The sequence below is a fragment of the Sander lucioperca genome, chromosome 5 (assembly GCF_008315115.2).
Source record: "Sander lucioperca isolate FBNREF2018 chromosome 5, SLUC_FBN_1.2, whole genome shotgun sequence".
Taxonomy (NCBI): domain Eukaryota; kingdom Metazoa; phylum Chordata; class Actinopteri; order Perciformes; family Percidae; genus Sander; species Sander lucioperca.
Window position 1 is genome coordinate 17,583,370 of NC_050177.1, and position 19,686 is coordinate 17,603,055.

Here is a 19,686-nt window from a genome sequence, read left to right on the forward strand (position 1 = left end):
CCCTACCCTAAAGGATATTTACACTAGGGGATGCAAGAAAAAGGCTAAGAGAATCATTACACATCTATTCCACCCAGGTAAAAGCCTTTCCCCATTGAGGTCGGGAAGATGCTCCGGATACACAAGTCCAGCACTGAGAGGTTCATGGGGAGCTTTTACCCACTAGGATCCTAAACGAGGACACTGCTTAAGAATGTCTGCCTAAGAAGAGTCTGTTAAGCACCAAAATCGGAGACTAGCAGACGTATCAGAATGGTAAGTGTAAGTAGCATCTTTTCTTCTTTATTTAAGTGAGGGTTGGTGAGTGGTGTGTAGGGGATTTGAACTCCTAACCTCAACCACAATGTACACTCGAGTTAGAAACAACTACCTGTTTTGAGCCGTTATATGGTAATTTGACACCTAGCCACACCCACAACGTTGGACGCAAGTGCAAAAGTTTTGCAATTTAGCTTTGGCAACGTCTTTAGATTGTACTGACACATTTTGAAGTCAATCGGGTTGAATGTATAGGAGCATATGTTAAAGAAGCCTGCAAATGGTCAAAATAATTTTATTTTACTTTATACATATGCATACCAAATCTCATAGCTCAAAAAGTCACAATATTCAAATTGAAGCATCATCAACTTCTTAAGGCTTTCCTAAACACTTTTGAAATGGATCTGGTCAACCAGCTAGGAAGAAGATATCAAAGCTTAAGGACTGCAACTTCCTGTTTTTAGGAAACATCAAAATCTCCGCCCTGCTCTGCCCACACAGTATGATGAAAAGGAAAAAACTTTACAATTATACTCCACCAAGGTCTTTTGGTTATACTGACAATTTTTTTTTTTTTTTAAGATTTTAAAGATTACTTTAAGATTAATATAGCTGACATTCTGTGAGATTTAGCGTATGGCTCCAAGAGGCTTCTTTGTAAGTTTAGACATGATACATATGCATACAAAATCTCAATCTAGGTGTAACACATCGCAGGGGCTAGTTCTTTGAAATTTAGTTGGGGGCAACTTTGGGCCAATTTACCATAATTAGGCCTGAGACCAATGTGATTCACTTTAGGCCTGGACTAACATCATGTATGAAAGATTTGGAGCAGATCGGACAATGTACATTTGAGTTACAACAACTTTCTGTTTCATGATGTAACATCGCTGTTCGCCGTGCCGCCATGGCAATGCCCTTCGACAAAAAAAAATCACAATCTTCAAATTGAAGCATCATCAAGGTCTTAAGGATTTCCTGAATACTTTTGAGATTAATCTGGTAAACCCATTAGGTAGAGGACATCAAAGTGTAATGACTTTAACTTCCGTTTGCCATTAGGGGGCGCTATGATTATATCTCAATATTGACATGTAGATGTCTTCAGGCCAGGACCCTTGTACAGCCTGAGCAGTTTGGACAATGTAAAGTCTAGTTACTAACCACATCCTTTTTCATGGCAAAACATGAAAAATCAACACCATGCCCCGCCCACAATGTTTGGCGTGCACTAAAAACCTTCACTATTTAGCTTCGCCAACGTCTTTAGATTATACTGACCAATTTTGAAGTCAATCGGGTTAAATCTGTAAGAGAAGTTTGTTAAAGTACAACCCCTGAAAATGGTCAAACATCCATAATTTGAAAATTTATTTCAATATAGCGCACCTCCTTTTGGGTTTAGGGGGTGGCTCCAAGAGGCTTTTTTGTATGTCTGGATAAGATTCATTGCCAAGCCCTAGTCTGAGACACATGTCAGATTGCAATTTTCACCAAGTCTGTTGGCATACCAATTTTCGTGCGTTTCTGAGTAGCCCAATCACCTCAAAAATGAGTTCAAATGCATATAATAATAATAATAATAATAATAATAATAAATAATAATAATAACAACAATAACAATAATATATAAAATAATAAAATAAAAAGAGAAAAAAAATCTGATTGGGTTAAGATCATTTCACTTTCCAGTAAACCTCCCTACTGTAGTTTGTGGAATATTCCATCGCTTGAAACAAGACAAGGTAAGATGACTGCATTGAATTTAATAAAACACTTTCTTTCAAAACTTTCTTGAAACAGGAAGATGTGTATTGGAAACAGGTGAAACAATTATCATATTGCCTTATTTTGTTTAATACTTTTTATAGATGCAGAAATTGTGTTTCAAAATGTCTACTGGACTAAGGGATTCATCTTACCGAGTAAACACTGAGGGTTTTCAGCTGTCCTGACTCGGACTGACCAGTGAGGAGCTTGGAGAGGGTCAAGGTCACTGCCAGGTCACACGAAGAGAAAAAAGAGAACATATTTGATTAAGTCAAAAAGCCTGTTGCTGGTCCAAAATTCTGTCCAGATTACGGCCAACAGTCTAAATCTAGGTTGTTCAAGATTTGTGCAGATGATATGCCTATAGCATCTTACCTGTATGTTAAATAAACCCCCTAGACAAAATAATACAGTTGAAATCACAAAAGTAATTTTCTTTTTTGTAGTTCAGAAATATGGTGCTAAAACAGTCTAATATGAATTTGCAACTAGTGAAACACAATACTAAAATAAATGCAGAGTGATTTGTATATGTAAAATGTGTCAGTGCCTCTAATTTGTAACTCATATTTTAACATTTGTAAATCAACTTAATTTTTCAATGGAAGTATATTCGTAATCCTTCTATTTGTGTGGATCCTTATAGAGACTGTTTTTACGCACCGTGTGTCATAAACAATTTCATCTTTTTTAATCAAGATGGCCACAGCGTGAGTGAATATCTAATCAGATCAGATCTAATCCACTTGTGGATCCAATTCAAGTTAGTCTGAGCATCATTCAAAACTCATTAACTACTTTGGGAGAACAAGTTAATTTGTTAGAGCAGCATGTTGGGGCTAATAAGGACAATGTGCAGGAGTTTGTCGGTTGGGTTCAACAGCTGGAGAAGGAAAACGAGTACCTGATAGACAAAACTGATGAAGAACCAAAGCCGACACTCTAATCTCCGCCTCGTTGGAGTTCAAGAGTCACCTGAAGGCAGTGATATTGTCGGGTTCATGTCCCGGCTGATCCCACAGCTTCTAGGGCAAGACAACTTCCCCACTCCGCCAGTTATTGAGACGGCCCACCGCTCTCCAACTGTCCGGCAAAGCGGCAGAGCTAGTCCCAGATCTATTATGATCAAACTTCTTAATTTCCAGGATAAGAAAAAAAATCCTTCGCCTTTTCAGGATGAAAAAGAAGCTAGAGTATAACGGGTCTAGGATCTCCATCTACTCAGACTTCAGTGCTGACCTTTTAAGGAGGCTGTGAAGCTTTGATCCTGTCAAACGCAAGCTTCGTGAACTCAATATAAAGTACTTTATCCGTTATCCGTGCACATTGTGTGTTATTATTGATAGCAAACAGCAGCGTTTCAGCTGCTATAAAGGAGCTGAAGCTACTTTCTTGTCCCCTTCGACTTGTACTGGATAATGATTATCGGTACCTGCTGAGGTGAGGTTGACGAATGGGGCTGCAGCTAATCGCAGCACGTAACACAATAGACTAACTTACAGTATGGGTTAGGCTGGCTCTATCTTTTCCTTTTTCGTTGTTAATTATTGAGGTGTTGTTGACACTCTTCTTATATTGTCGTTTTTATTAAATGCAACAGCAAAGAGGTTATAATAATAAGAGGTGACACTCCCTTTGGTCGCCAATACAACATCTGCGTGCAGTCGCCAAGCCGCCGCCATTTTGGACTGAACTCAAGTGTTTGCATTAATGATGAAAGATACGTAAAATTTGCCATTCCTATTCATGAGAAGGGATTAACCTATTTAAAACTGCTAGTAAACAACAACTATGGCGAAATCGAAATCGAAACGCCTTCCTTTCCCGTTTGTAGTCATAATAGTGACAGGTAGGCTTAATGAAAAGCTGAAATTTAAGCTGGACTGAACTGGCTTGGCAAAATTACTAACATGCTAGCTAATGCTAAACCTTTTTATATATAAACATAGGATTTTGCATAGACCTCTATTCCAGTAAAAGCCACGCTAATGTCTGATTGCCTCGAAGAGACTTTTTTCATGACATTCAGATTATTATTCATTTGAAAATACACCTGTCCAATCAGGCTTCATTTATTGTCATAATTGCACAACGTTGCAAATGCAGTTGTAGTAGTATCTGGGGAGATATGGCTAGCATCTTAATATTAAAAGTTTGACATCTAAACATTGTCCATCAACTCCCCTCATTCCACCAGAGTCCTGTGCTCTGTTGGTGTGGAATGCAGTCACCCCGTCAAGTGCAGCAGCCCGATCCAGAAGCCAGGTATCTGCCAAGTGGGCACCGCACAACAGTCTCCGATCTCCCCTCGCTGGATCACACAGCCTTGGATGGAGAGGGGGGTGCCGAGTTGCTTCATCAGGCTGTGCCCGGCAGGCATGGCTCCAAACCCAGCCACTAGACACTCGCTGTCGAGCCCTACATCTGGGCTTGGCTCCAGACGCGGGCTTCCTCCGGGCAGGGTAACTCCACCTCTTCCTCATTGATTCATAGCGCTTTTGAACCATTCTTTGACTGGCCCCTCACATGAAACCTCTTTGCCATGGAAGACCCTACCAGGAGCACCAGACTGTGACAACACAGCCCTCAGGTTCATAGGGATACACAAACCTTTCCACCACGATAAGGTGATGGTTCCCGGTGACTGTATTCAACTGTAAGGTGATTGTATTTCTATTTTTTGTCCTCTCTTTTTTTGTGTCACTCCTCTGTTGTTATGTAGTGATTGTACTTTATGTTGGGACCCCCTTGAAAACAAAATGATACATCTTAAGGGGTTTATCCTAATAAACAAAACAATTTGAACAATTTGTATCTCAAGTGACGACCCATCGCTCTCCAGTAGATAGCGGTAATGCAACACTTATGGATGCCAACCGCTGTTAAACTACATGAAAAAGATGAAGAGCCTTGTCAGAGACGGTTGGCCTAGTGCTGCAGCTGGCATGAATCATGCATGGATCTCACCCACACACAGCTTGATTGACAGCTATCGTTACAGGAAGCACGTAGGTCTTCCGACTGAAGAAGTGTTTTTCTGTCTTTATTAACAATTAATTATTAGTAACCGCATGAAACAATCAGCAAATAACGTAAAAATACAATTTGTATTATTATTCAGACAGAACACAAACAGTGTGTGTGTGTGTGTGTGTGTGTGTGTGTGTGTGTGTGTGTGTGTGTTTCAGCTAGTCTGTCAGTGTCTGTCAGCCAGAATGCTGTCTAAGTTGGTTAGCATTCTGGACGTCTCCCACCATGTAAGTACTTGTGTTTTGCATTATTTGCAGGTACTGCTGCTGTGACATACAAATCTCCCCTTGGGGAACATCCATCTATCTATCTATGAAAGCAGGGCATTGCAGTGGGATTTACAGATAGTCCAAATAAAGAATCCAGGACACTCTTACCTGTAGACATCATTATCTACAACTATGCCTTCCGTCAGGTGAGGCCAAGTGGTTGCAAGATGAAGCTCACTACATCGAAAAACAGAGAAAAAATAATTATTTTTGTTTGGCACAGAGATTCATTGTGTAATAATGTATCTTGGTTTTATTTAGACCAACTGTTTTCATTATGTTAATTCTATTCTAATCACAAAGACATCAATATGTAGATGTAAAAACTTAATCACATATTCTTATTTGTGATTAAGTTCTTACATCTACTGCACTCACTGTGGAGAATTGAAATGTAATCAAAGCCCAGAGAAAAACAGCAATTTCAGTTTTGTTTATAGGTTTTGGTTTTAATACTGTCATCTGTAGTGATGGGAATCAAGATACCAATATCACGATTTAGCAATTCTGCGATAATCAATACTATAAACACAAAATGCCTGTGAAAAGGTTAAGTGCAGGCATTTTTCTGTATTATCTGTATTAAGTCCAAACTGTTAGAAAACAGCCCACTTAACATTTTCAATTTTACCTCATTCATGTGTTGAGTGCCACCTCAAGAAGCCATGAAGTAGCGATGCTGGGAGCAGGGAAATCCATTCAGAGCACCTTATTTTATTAATCATAATATTGGTGTTTGCCGCCAGCGTATCGATTTTGTCTCGTACACAGAAGATAGACAATATATTGCTGTATCTATATTTTGTCTGACCCCTAGTAATCTTAGTTGTAATGTTACAATGTTACCTGATTGGCTCCTCACAGGCTCCAAATGGAAGCTTCCCAAACTCTACTCCTCCCACCTCACCTCCAAGGAGTGTGTCAAAGTCTACCAAAAAGCCAAAGAAAAGACACAATAGGAAAAAACAGCTGCAATGCACAGCAGCAAATATGTTCTCATCAAAAACTGTAATACTTATGTTGGACAAACACCAGTCAGGAAGGCCACCAAAGGGCCCTTTTACTGCAATTAGTGGAAAATGTGTGCAACATGTATGCAATATGCACAAAAATTAGACTTAAAACATTTGTTTTAAATATTTTTTGGATTCTAAAAAAAACATTCACATAAATATAAAACACCATAAACATGTTGGTTGTTTAAAGTTTAGGACAGTTCACTAAGAATAACCCTGAAGTGCCTGTGTCTTCCAGATATTACACATTCATTCATAAGTCCATGAACACTCAATTTGTTTGGTTGCTATGCCCAGTTTGACCAGTAAGCAAATGAAATCAAACTGCATATAAAGGAAGTGGAGATGAAGTAGTGTATGCAGTCTAAAAATGTTGTGACGTCCGACATAATGAAACACTGGACAGTATTAAATTGGACCCTGAACTATCTTAAAAGTAGAAAAATAATTTCTTCAGTTTCAATACGGCCTTCGCGCTGTTGTTGCTCGGGCCCTAACAAGTTTTACATTGGGTCTTATGCAGGAAGCAATATACCAAGAAATTTCCTCTTTCCCCTTTTTGTTCGTCCACGATTTGTTTCATTATTGATACTTCTTATAACCATTTAGATCTGGGATTCACCAATGTCTTCTTATTTTGGCTTTTTTCTTAGTTCATAGAATATTTTACGAGTGGCCGAGAGCACTCTTACCAAGATAAGAAAAAGTGTTTGTCTAATGCAAGGAAACAAGTTTAAACTCATCACTTGTTTATTACATTACATTCGTTACTTTACCTTATATACTTACAATTTATACAAACCGTTTACACCTGTGTATATATATTTTACTATTTTTCATTATGAATATACATTTACTACATACCATCTTACATTCAGTTTATTCATAATTTACAGTAATTGTACTATTATCAGTCCCTCCAGAAAAACGCGATTATGCGATCGCATAATTCAATGCATAATCAGCCAAAGTCTGCATATTTATGTGGGGGCCTCATTTTTTCAAATACGGTGCACTTTCGCCGCATAAATTGCGATTTCCACGCAAAATATGCGGGGCTTGCATGATTTCATAATCCCCGCATTTTCGTTGCAAAAAAGTCACATATCTCACATATAACGTTATGAAGTGACGTAATTACGTGACGTGAACATCATCGAAAAGCTGCAAACCGCATGTTGAAACCGCCGTTTTTGCAAGTTCCCGCAATTTTTGCAAGTTCCCGCAATTTCATCGCATAAAATTCCATAAATATCCCGCATATTCCATTGCATATTCCATCGCAATTTTTAAGAAAACATGCCGCATAATCAAGGATTTTTACCCGCAACAATCACAAAGAAACTCGAAGAACATATCTGGGGGCCAATTCATATTCCCACACAAAAACACATATGGTGGCAGTGACTCTAAATCTGTTTTAGTGCTGAAACATGGTTTCCAAATCAAATGGAGTTTATGTTAACACACTTTTCCAAAAACAAGAAGATATCCACATTTTTCTGGAAAGACTGTATTATGTCTTAGAAAAAACTTGAGTGATTTTCTTTTTTAATACATATTTAAAGGAGTGGTTCAAAATTTTGGACATAGGACCTCATTTCCAAGTTAGCCAGTGTGTTATTTATCAGTGGAGACCGTTTAACACGTTTCTTCCAGTCCTTCTAATTGCAGAGTTCGCTGGTGCTAGGCTAGGGCTTTGACTTTTGCCCAAAAATCATATTCGAAGTTCGTTTGTTTATGAATATTAATATTCGAATATATTCGAATATTTATTAATAATATTTTGACCATTAAATGCCTTCAGTAAGACTTATTTTGGTATCAAACTTCGTATATGTTCTGTCCACCAGAGGGCAGTGTATAAGTCAGTAGGCGTGCAATGATGTTGTTAGAAGAAAAACACACTGCCACCACTGTTTTTTTTTTTAAATTAAAAGTCAGACCCTGGATTAAACACAAACAATATGCTTTCAACAGGAAGGTCGGATATTTCACCGTAGCCTACGTAAGTGGTCTGATGTTCATACTTTTGCGCTGGTGTATGCGTCGAGCCGCGTGTGTATGGGTGTGTGTGTGTGTGTCTGGGGAGTGTGTGTTGTGAGAGAGTGACGGTGATTACCGGTAGCTTCAGAGCGAGTAGCGACTCTATAGTCTTAGTGAGAGAAACAAAGTGTCTCCCCTGTTCTTTCTGACCACGGTGGGAAATCTGTAGCAGGAAAAGTTAACCCTCTCCTTGATTTTACATTGTTTATGGAGAAAGAGAACCAGGAAATGAGTCGGGGGAAATGCGCTACCAAGCCACGGCCGAGTGACGTGCGTCGCCGCGACGTGTAGTTACATTTTGAAATGCGTGAAAAAGCCTCGGAATCTGAATTGAAAACAAGGTTTACAAGCAAACACATTTACAAAAAAATAATGCCCATAACAGGTTTGAAATTCGAATATTAAGGGCTGCCTAATATTCGTTTGAATATCAATATTTTTTTTAATATTCGAATTATATTCGAATATCGAAGTTCGGCGTCAAAGCCCTATGCTAGGCTAGCGCAAGTCAACGGTATATGCTAGCCTGCCACTAACTGTCTTACCCACTCCACAGTACACCCGAGGCAAATAAATTATAACACCAGACTATCGATGTCAGTGTTGAATAATTAGGGCCTGAGCGCCGACAGCGGCCAGGCCCTATTGAAACTGAAGGAATTATTAGGGCCCGAGCGCCGACAGCGGTGAAGGCCCTATTGAAACTTTTCGTCCAACGGTGTGGGCGTGGCGGCCATTTTGAGCATTTATTGATGAACAAAGAAGTTGTAACTTGAGGGTATATTGTCATATCTGCCCGAAATTTCTCATGTTTGACAAGGTCCAAGCCTGAGGATAACTACAGGCCAATATTGACTTTTGGTCATAGCGCCCCCCGCTGGCAACAGGAAATCAGCCTTATATGACAAACATCATCCGATTTACATGAAACTTATGTGTGGTCTACATGTGATACTGTATCCTATACATTAACCACGCCCACTTACTCAGGCCATGCCCCCTTTCATAACATTTGAACCGTTTAAGGTAGAGTCTTGTGTGAGGTATCATTAAACTCAACAGAGTTTCTTTTTGATTGGTGATGGTTTGACCCCCCCCCCTATGCTGTAGCCACGCCCCCTTTCATACCATTTTAACCATTTAAGGTAGACCATTGTGTGACGTATCATTGAACTTAGCAGAGAGTTCCTTATTCATTGGTGATGGTTTGACCCGCCCCCTATGCTGTAGCCACGCCCCCTTTCATACCATTTTAACCGTTTAAGGTAGACCATTGTGTGACATATCAATGAACTCAGCAGAGACTTCCTTTTTTATTGGTAAAGGTTTGCCCCGACCCCTATGCTTTGGCCACAACCCCTTTCACAACTAATGAACTGTATGACGTAGAATTTTGTGTGAGGTATCATTGAACTCAGCAGGGAGTTCCTATTCACTGGTGACGATTTGCAGTGTCTGAGTGCCGCGCAAATGCACAGTCGCAAGGAGTGGCGTCCGCCAGTAACTCCGACGCTCGCAGAGGCACGAGGGCCCGTCCAACGCTGATTGCAACTTTAATGTTAGAAATAAAACTACCCTTGCATCGCATTGCAATAGTTGTACTTTGTTCCCTGTAGTTGGTAGTAGGCTACGGCAGCGGCGGAGTGATATTACCTAGGCTACCGAGGAAGCCAGTTTCCATGACAATCACGCAAGTTTATTTACCTGCCGCTGCCACTCATTGCTACAGAAGCAGAGACACTAACACTAACATCAGTCTCAATCTATCAGTAGCAGCTAGGCTAAAGTTATGAAAGGGGCTAGCTTTATTAGCTAGAGTAGCCTCCATCCATCTTTGTCCGCTTATCCGGTCTTTGGTCGCGGGGGTAGCAGCTCCAGCAGGGGACCCCAAACTTCCCTTTCCCGAGCCACATTAGAGTTAGAGTAGCCTACCAAAAGTTATTACCTGTTCATCAGTAGCTGTTAGTGCATCTGGAAAGACGGATGGAACCGCATTCGTTGTCAATGACTTGTGGTCCTTTAGATTACGGGGTTTTTCAAAGTCCTCTGGTCTAAAATGATCACTAAACATTCACCACCTGAGTAGAGTCTCCGCCGGTTACTTGATGTCCAAGCCAGCAGCAAGAAGCCACAGTTGGTTCCTTTCTGGATCTCGCAATGGAAATTTGTGGAAACTTTGTGGTGCCCATCTATAGTGTTTATTTTTACAATTTGTAAATGCTCACTGAAACACCACATTGCCTAGTCCTTAGTTTCCAATCCAATGCTTCAATACCACTGTACTAGGCTACTACTAGGTGTCCCGACTGGAGTGCGCTTCTCTGTTTACTTTTCGGCGCAGTACTACTAACCGGAGGGAAGTACAATTCCGCCACTGCTGAGAAACTAGTCCCTCAAAATGTAATGCGATCATTAAGATGCAAGGATAGTTTTATTTCTAACATTATTCTATCAACACAGACATTTACATCGATAGTCTGGCGTTATAATTTATTTGCCTCTGGTGTACTGTGGAGTGGGTAAGACTGTTTTTAGTGGCAGGCTAGCATATACCGTTGACTTGCGCAAGCCTAGCACCAGCAAACTCTACAACTAGAAGGACTGGATGAAACGTGTTGAAAACATTCTCCACTGATAAATGACACACTGGCTAACTTGGAAATGAGGTCCTATGTCCAAAATTCTGAACCACCCCTTAAATAAGCATTGTTGGAGCGGCTTAGATTGGAACCAATGGCCGGGTAGACGCTTGGAGACTGATATATCTGATATATCTGTCCTTCTAGAGATATGTTGTCAGATATTTGTGCTTAGCTTGGAGGAGAAACATTGTGGCGGCTAAAATTGTTGAAAAACAGAAAAGAAGCACAGAAGCTAAGCAATGTCATGCTGTTCATGGGCGCAGCAAAACGTATTTTACCCCCCTCAAAAAAGGCCCACTTAAAAAATTCTAAGTTTAAGTGTACGCTATATTTAGAATATTTTCTCTGCTTGACCTTACCTCCAGGCGGGGAAATTAAGCTAGTTAGTTTGTGGTAATGTATGACTTTAGGTTAGTTCCGATTCACCTAAGTCTCACAATAACACAAACAATTTATCAGATCGAAGCAGCAGTAGACCAGCAACTCCTGTGTTTTGTGAGGTAAGGTACGAGATTATTGTGTAAAGTGTAACCACATTATCCTCTTTTTTGTATGTGCCTACCTGGAGGCTGCTGTGGCCACGAATACTGCTGCCAGTCCTGGAGAATGTAGGTAAAACGGATGGCAATGTTGATTGGAGGTAGAGGGGACAAAGTGCAACCCTGAGGAGAAAAAAAGACAAAAGGAAAAAGGCGGTTTAGCCTTTTCTGACTAAACTGTATTCAGAAACTTTGGAACCAAAGAAACTACATTCAGGAAGTAAAAGTCACTTTTGCGCATGTTTCCAATGCATCCAAATACTTAATTTTTATATATGGGAAAACGACGACATAAAATCATCTGGAGCTATCATATAGGAACTAAAACAAAGACTGGACAAACAGACACAAGCAGACTCATCATAATTCCTCTTAGAAACATTCATCTAAAATAAACTATGCTCCAAATAAGTATGTATGGAGACATCCAGACATGCTACCAGACCTACCACTTTGCACTTTCGTCCACTTTAGTGGACTTAACCTGGAAGTTTCTTAGCCCCTAGATAGAGCATCAGCTACAATGTTCTTGCCTAAAATGTGCTGGAGGTCAATGTTATACAACTGCAACATGGCTCCATCTGAACAATCAAGCACTGGCATGCTAGAACTTGTCCATAAAAGAATATGGAATGTGGTCTGAATAAATCACTGTCTTGACGTTACTGGTGTCATAAATCTCAAAATGCTTCACGGCCAATACCAATAATAAAGGCTCTTTCTTAATGGTTGAATATGCTTGTTGACTAGGGCTGTAATGGCTCATGTACTGGTACCATATCGTCAGGGTACAGGGGTCTGAGCCTCCACGATTCCCACTTGAGGACTGCATTGGGATTGGGATCCCGCCGGTCCCGACGAACCAAACACAGCAGAGTGGGCGATTTTTAACATTGCTGCATATGGGAGCAGGCTGTTCAAAAATACACAGCGGGTCACAGGATTTAGGAGCATTGCTCCTGATCAGTGCTGTAATCGTCTCTTCATAGGTTCGTCTAGCTAGGTTTTATAAGAAATCTCACTCTGCAGAATGTTAGGAGAAATTGTCAGAATCGTCTGGAGAGGATATTACAGATGATTAATGGAAGGCAGTGCTTGACTTAGTGCATACTTCTCCTTGAATATAGGCACATCGTGATCAAGTGATTTCTAAGAGCACAAGTGACCAAGGCGACATGAAAACATTCCCTTATGTGGACCCTTCATGTCCTCTCTGTAAAGTCAGAGTCATAGCCCCCGATCCTATATGTGCCCTACATTGATTTACCCCTAAAAATCGCTCCCTTCACCTCCTTGATTGCCAGACATCTCATCCTTCTCTCCTAAAAAAGTAAACCTAGTTTTTCGAACTCCTCCTAGACCGTGCGACCGATCTGCACGAAACTTGATACCTAGCATCTCCAGACCGACCTGACAAAAAGCTATCAAAAGAATATTTATCGGATAAAAATTGCGCGAATTACCCACGAACAAATTTGTATAGCTAGCTAAGAAAACACAAACTTTGCCATATCTCGGCCAAAATAAATGCTATCAACGCGAAACTTTAGATTCTTGTTTGCCATAACCCTTTGGGGCTCCCCAACAAATGTTATGAAAATTGGGTACTAGGGGGTGCTACAAGTACAAAAAGTTTATATCTCATGAACGGCTCCTCCAATTTTTACGAAATTTTGAGGTTACTATCTAGGGCCACTCCTGAGGGCAAGCCTACAGTGGGGTACTGATTCGTCAAATTGGCAGTGGCCTATGGGACCCAGGTTAGGATTCACCACTTACACTAATGTGAGCAACTTCAAATTTACAGTGTAGATGTACAATGGGTCATGGACCTCACATACCAAAAATGACACATACGGACCACTACGTGGCGCTATAATGACGTCAAATGTGTTTTTGCCTATAACTCCCACATTACACATCGCACATTAGAAAGCCTTAAGGTCGAGACACACCGACCAGACGGCCGGCTCTCGGCAGAAAAGGCAGTTGGACTGATCAGTCTCCCCGAGTTGGTCAAAAAAGTGCCTCGGAACACACCAAAGCGACAAGACGTAATACGTCTCCATAACAGCAGATGGCACTAATCTGTATTGTCGCCCAAAAATGAAAACCGGCAGCTGATTGGACGAATGCGCCACGTGGGTCTGGTTTCTCTGGAAATTCAAAGACAGACTGTCATGGCGGCTTGTTCAGAATACGATCTCATATTTTACTAAAATAGTTCACCGAAATGTGTTTCTGAAAACATTTTAAGCGAGAAATAGGCCATGCAGTTGCTGAATCTGTCTTCATTTCAGATCGACAAAGGTCAGTTGAAAAGATTTTCATCAGATTTTGAGAGACTCTAGTCATGCTCATTCCACGTCCCATTTCCGGGTTAGCACTCTACCAATCAGATGAGTCATTTGAGTCCGACTGCCGGCAGTGCCCGCTCCGCCGATTATACATGTCAAATCGGCCAAAATGAAGGCCGACGGCCCCTCCAACGGATGACGGCACGGAACACACTGAACAGACTCGAGTCACTAACCTCGCCAGACTGTCCGACGGCCGATTATTGGCTTTGTGTGCCTGGACCTTAACATGCACGTGTTCCTTGAATCGAGCTGAATCTGATGATATGCTGCCCTACAAAGGCAAAACGCCGTAACATCATGTTTTGTCAAAAATGAGTTAATGTCATTTTTGGGTTATTTGAGACCTCCTTTATCATGTGAATAAATATCGTGAGTCAATTTGATTGTTTTAATGAGAAAATAAAGGTCTATGACAACCGTAACATCCAAAACGATACGAAAAACCACAGCAGAACGCCGTAACAGCCGTTACGGCTCTTTGTCTTTGCAAGCTGAAGTTGAGTTACGGTGTTCTGACTTTGTTTAGCCAGGCATCAAGAGAGATGTTACTGTTCCGCTGTGATGTTACTGTACTCTGGCTTTGTCATACTGTCAAAGTTTGCCGCTTTTAATTGTCACCAAACCACGTAACATACAAACGACACATCTTTGAAATAAAGTGGCGATGGTTTAGATCTGTCAACGTCAGTGACAGCCCGGAGCTAGCTAAATTAAATCCGTAGCGCTAACGGTGATGCTGACACACCTCCTCACTTGGCGGAGCCTCACATCAGACGCCGAAAACCAATTATTAAATACACAGGCATCCTACCTTTCCATGCAATCCGATATAATCCATGGAAGATATAATCCATAGCAATGCACGTCATCTGCTGTATCCACAACAATCCATACGTGTTTGAACCATATTTCCTTCTTGAAGGTGTTCATGTCAGATCGTACACAAATCCATAATAGCAGCTAGTTATCACTAACGTCCGTACAAAGTAGGCTAACCTAAATGGTCGGTCAACTCTGTCTATGTTATCTCAGAGTTAAAAAGTAGTAATCCAAGTCGAGTTTGTTGACTGTGCATCGTGAGCAGTTTGGTGGCCCTTAACCCTTAACCAGGGGCGATTCTAGGACCAGACCTTTAGGGGGGCTCAGCCCCTAATGAGAATATGACACGGATACAGTGCCTTGCAAAAGTGTTAAACATAATATATTTATCGTTAAACAATAAATATACCTTTGTATTCAATTATAATTAAATTATCTTTATTGAGAAAATATTTATTGTATTTATTCATATGGTATACTGTACTGCAAAGTAACTTATCTGTCATACTGTTTAACTGTTAGTGTTGCCGCACTATCCTGATCATTATAGCACTAAATAGGAACAACCAAAGGTCTTCTATATAATTTAAAACAAATACCATGATGACTAGACCTTGGTTAGGTGTTCTTATAATGGATGGAAGTATGGTGAACAGCAAGCAAATATTGATTATATGTCAGTTACTGCCTTTTGCCTTTGCACGACTCCTTGTTTTTGGCACATGATACAAAGGCAGAGTACAGTAACTGCCAAACAAGGGTCAAAGGTCAATTTTGAGCTCAAGATTTTTTTGCATACAAACATTTCTTCATTATAGCAACCAGTTGTCAAATTTTGGGAGTCCTACCTATAATACTTTTGTCTGGACAAAACAGAAACTTTAAAGTCATTTTTCTCAGTTTCACACTCTAGCGAGTTAAGGTCTTTTGCCTTTGCAGGGCAGTATAGGCCACGACCATTAACATCAAACTCCTCCTGACCGTGCGACTGATCTGCACGAAACCGGGTACGTAGCATCTGCAGACGGACCTGACCAAGAGTTTTCAAAATAATTGCTACGTTAAACTATGCGCAATTCAAAACCAAAACTAATTTTCGTAGCTAGCCACAAAACAGACTTTAGCATATCTTCGCAAAATTAATAGGCAAACCTTGGTATTATTGTTCGACATCCCACTCCGAGGCTCTGTACCAAATTTGGTGAAGATCGGCCATTAGGGGGCACGATAATGAACGTAGACACATTTTGCCAAATAAGTCAATGAATTTAAATGGTTAATTTGCAATGGCAATATCTCTGCTGCAGTAAATGCTATCATCACAAAACTTGAGAATATTGTTTGACATGCCACTCTGCGGCTCTATACCAAATTTGGCAAAGATTGGCCATTAGGTGACGCTATAGTCAACGTAGACCTGTTTTGGCCCTTTTAACTCAATGTTAACTAGTGCAGTGCCTGTTGAAAATGTGCCTGTTTGGAACGGGCGATTACTTGGCCTGTGGTATTGCTGCTTGTAGAATTCATCAAAACCAAATTGTACCCCAAAATTACTTACAGAAGGACCCCAAACCACTTAATATGCTACTCCACTGTATAGCCTACTACTGACTTACAGTGTAGGCTACTTCTACATCAGAGGAAGACATTGTACTACTGTATTTACCTGACAGAGAACGCTGCAGATTCAGAATGCAATCACAAAATATCACAATGAAAATGTGGAGTAATCAGACATTAGCATCATGGACTCATGGCAGTGCGCTACCCACCTGGCCGATTATGAGAGCTAATCAGCACATATCTGCATTCATCAACCACCAGAACCGGACCGTGTGTGTGTGCAGAGAGAGAGAGAGAGAGAGAGAGAGAGAGAGAGAGAGAGAGAGAGAGAGAGAGAGAGAGAGAGAGAGAGAGAGAGAGAGAGAGAGAGAGAGAGAGAGAGAGAGAGAGCGAGTGTTGTCTCGTGTCAGATCGTTTTAGCAGAGGTGTTCATTTCGATACAGGTTTAGTGGCTTGACGGTTAACGGTGAAGTAGGGGATTTGATTCGCGGGGGTACTTAATTAACCCGACCCACGGTGAGTCTGATGAAAACTGATGTATCTGCCCGGTTCAACTCTGAGATCAGAGTTGAACCGGCGCACAGTGCTCTGAAGTAATAATCTCTGAGATTAGGCTACGTTATGTTCTACCAGCTCACAGCAATTTGATACAATAGCAGGAAAAGAGTCCCACCGCTGTTCTAAAGCGTTCTGCATGTGGCGTGTGATGTGCATGTTACCTTCATCCCCAAACACGGACACATATATACAGCTACGTCTCACTTTATAAGATAAATAGCCTGCTTCTAAGTGCCATCACACTCTGTCTGCACTTGTTGTCTGGTTGTGCTTTGCATGTGTGGGATTCTGAAACATCCTCAAATTCGGGAATTGCCGTTTGTTTATTCAAAGTCAAAGACAGTCCAAAGTAGTGCTACTTTGCAAATGTTTGTGGGTCTAAGGTGTATGTCACATTTTAGCTGCCAAAGCTCCGCTGCTCTCTATCTCTGGTCCTCAGGGTGAGAGGGTGAGTGGCCAGCGGCTAGAGAGGCAAAAGCCAATGTGTGCTTCTTTTACATATACACATATATATACACACATATATATACATATATATATATATATATACACATACATACATACATACATACATACATACATACATATATATATATATATATATATACACACATATACACATATATATATATATATATATATATATATATATATTATATATATATATATATATATATATATATATATACACACATATATATATATATATACACACACATATATATATATATACACACACATACACATATATATACTATATATATATATATATACATATATATATATATAATATATATATATATATATATATATATATATATATACATACATATATATATATATATATATATATATATATATATACATATACATACATATACATATATATATACACACACATATATATATATATATATATATATATATATATATATATATATATATATATTCAATGATATCTTTTGCATTTCTAATTCAAACAACATCAAACTTGGCACTTACTCGTGCCCGTAGCAAGACACCTGTCAAGTTTGAAATCCATCGGACTAACGGTTCGAGAGATATGCGTAACACACACACACACACACACACACAGACGTTCCTGCAATTTATAGATAGATGGGATATTTGCAATGGCAATGTACCACAGACCTTGCGGCTCACACCTCACACCAATATTTACTGACGTTTGCCTCCCTACCGTTACGCTTTGGGTCCCGCTTTCACGTGCTCCCCGGGTCGTCGGGGGCGACTCACGTCAGGGGCAACTGGCGCCGGGAGGCTTGGACCCCGTTATAACTGCTTGCAGTTCTTGTACTTTTTTTTTTTTTTACTTTAGCATTTTCACAAATAATACAATGGTAACAGCAGACAGCAACAGGGAAAGTAATCCTTATAAAAGTAAACAAGACAAATGAGGGTAAAAACAGAGAATTAAACAATGGAAATAAACAGACAAAGATGTTTGGGAAGAAAACAGACAATACATAAAACTGCCGATTTTATGCCGGTCAAATCATGGATATATTAAGAGAACTGGATACAGCGTTCGGCACGAAGCCCCGTTCATTCCAATGAGCGTGCTCATGTTTGTGTTGTCGTAGCAACCGGTAGCAACATGCGCGTTCATGAGCTTTTTTTTTTTTTTTTATACACTTTGGTTTTATATTTTTGACATACAGAACAGACAAATACAATTGAACAAGAACAAAATAAAAAATAAAAAAAAAAAATCACACCTTGCCTAGTCACTCTCCTAATTCTTGTGATGCTGAGGTCACTAGCACTGATACTTGTGCTGCTGCGCTTTTCCAGTCGATGATTTGGCTTTGTTAATCCTTGCTGTAGAGAGCTCAGGCATAACTATGTCTAGAAAATACACCAGCCACTGTTTTATACAAAGCGAGTGGGGGGAGAGCCAGCATTGAGCTATATTTTCTTGGTTGCGGTTGAGCCGGCTAGCCAAACTTCCAAGCTGGTGTAATTTAGAGACATCATTAAGTAACAAAACAATAAGGTCAGTAGGAATTCAACATCCTCTCACATCAGGTATTATTGAGGTTTTATTCCAGAACTCATGCACCTGTTCACACTCCCAGACCATGTGCAGGAAAGTTCCAGTTTGTTCAGGTTGACAGAACGTGCAATAGGGAGTAGGAATGACTTTAGAGATGCATCTCTTCTGAGGAGTCCAATATGTCCTATGGCATATGTTGAAGAGGATCTATTGGTGATTTGGGTTCTTGGAACAGTGGGAAATGTTGTCCCAAATTGTCTCCCAATTAATTTCATTCCCCTCAGGGCTCAGCTCTCGCTCCCATTTCCTTGCTATTGGGAGTTCTCCTATGGATACTTGCATCAGTTTAGCATAGATCTTGACGCTAATCCTCTCACAGGAAAATCAACAAACCATTTAATGACTGGGTGCGCCTCAAGACTGTTTCCCCATGGCACTCTTAGGGCTGATCTTAAGCTCAGATACAGGAAGAAGGATGTCCTGGGGACCTCAAAACTAGCTCTCAGGTCTTCAAAACTCAACATACCTTTCTCATTGAACAGGTGGTTTACAGTATGAATGCCTCTGTCACTCCACTGCTTAAAAGCATAGGGTGTATTGTGCCAAATTGGGATGTTCAAATGCCACTTATTGGTGTAGCGCAGTTGCTCCTCTACCTGTTTAAAGTTGGTCAATGTGCTGGTGATAAAAGGGCCATAGGCTAGCATACACTTTTTTGGACACACACCTGTAAAGGCAAGGTCTTGCAGTCTTAGACTTCCAGTGAGGTTTTGCTCTATTTCTCTCCATGGAA

General features: G+C 40.3%; 1 protein-coding gene across 3 annotated transcripts in view; it reads right to left on the reverse strand.

The window, feature by feature from the left end:
• The window catches only part of rab3gap1 (RAB3 GTPase activating protein subunit 1), a 119,614-nt gene that overhangs the window by 76,950 nt on the left and 22,978 nt on the right, over window positions 1–19,686 (reverse strand). For all 3 annotated transcript variants that reach the window (XM_031323994.2, XM_031323993.2, XM_031323992.2), the window contains 4 exons: window positions 11,600–11,699; window positions 6,180–6,261; window positions 5,442–5,510; window positions 2,187–2,260 (listed from right to left, as the gene is read on the reverse strand). In XM_031323994.2, coding sequence (XP_031179854.1) covers window positions 2,187–2,260; window positions 5,442–5,510; window positions 6,180–6,261; window positions 11,600–11,699 — 325 coding nt within the window. The remainder of the gene's footprint in view (window positions 1–2,186; window positions 2,261–5,441; window positions 5,511–6,179; window positions 6,262–11,599; window positions 11,700–19,686) is intronic.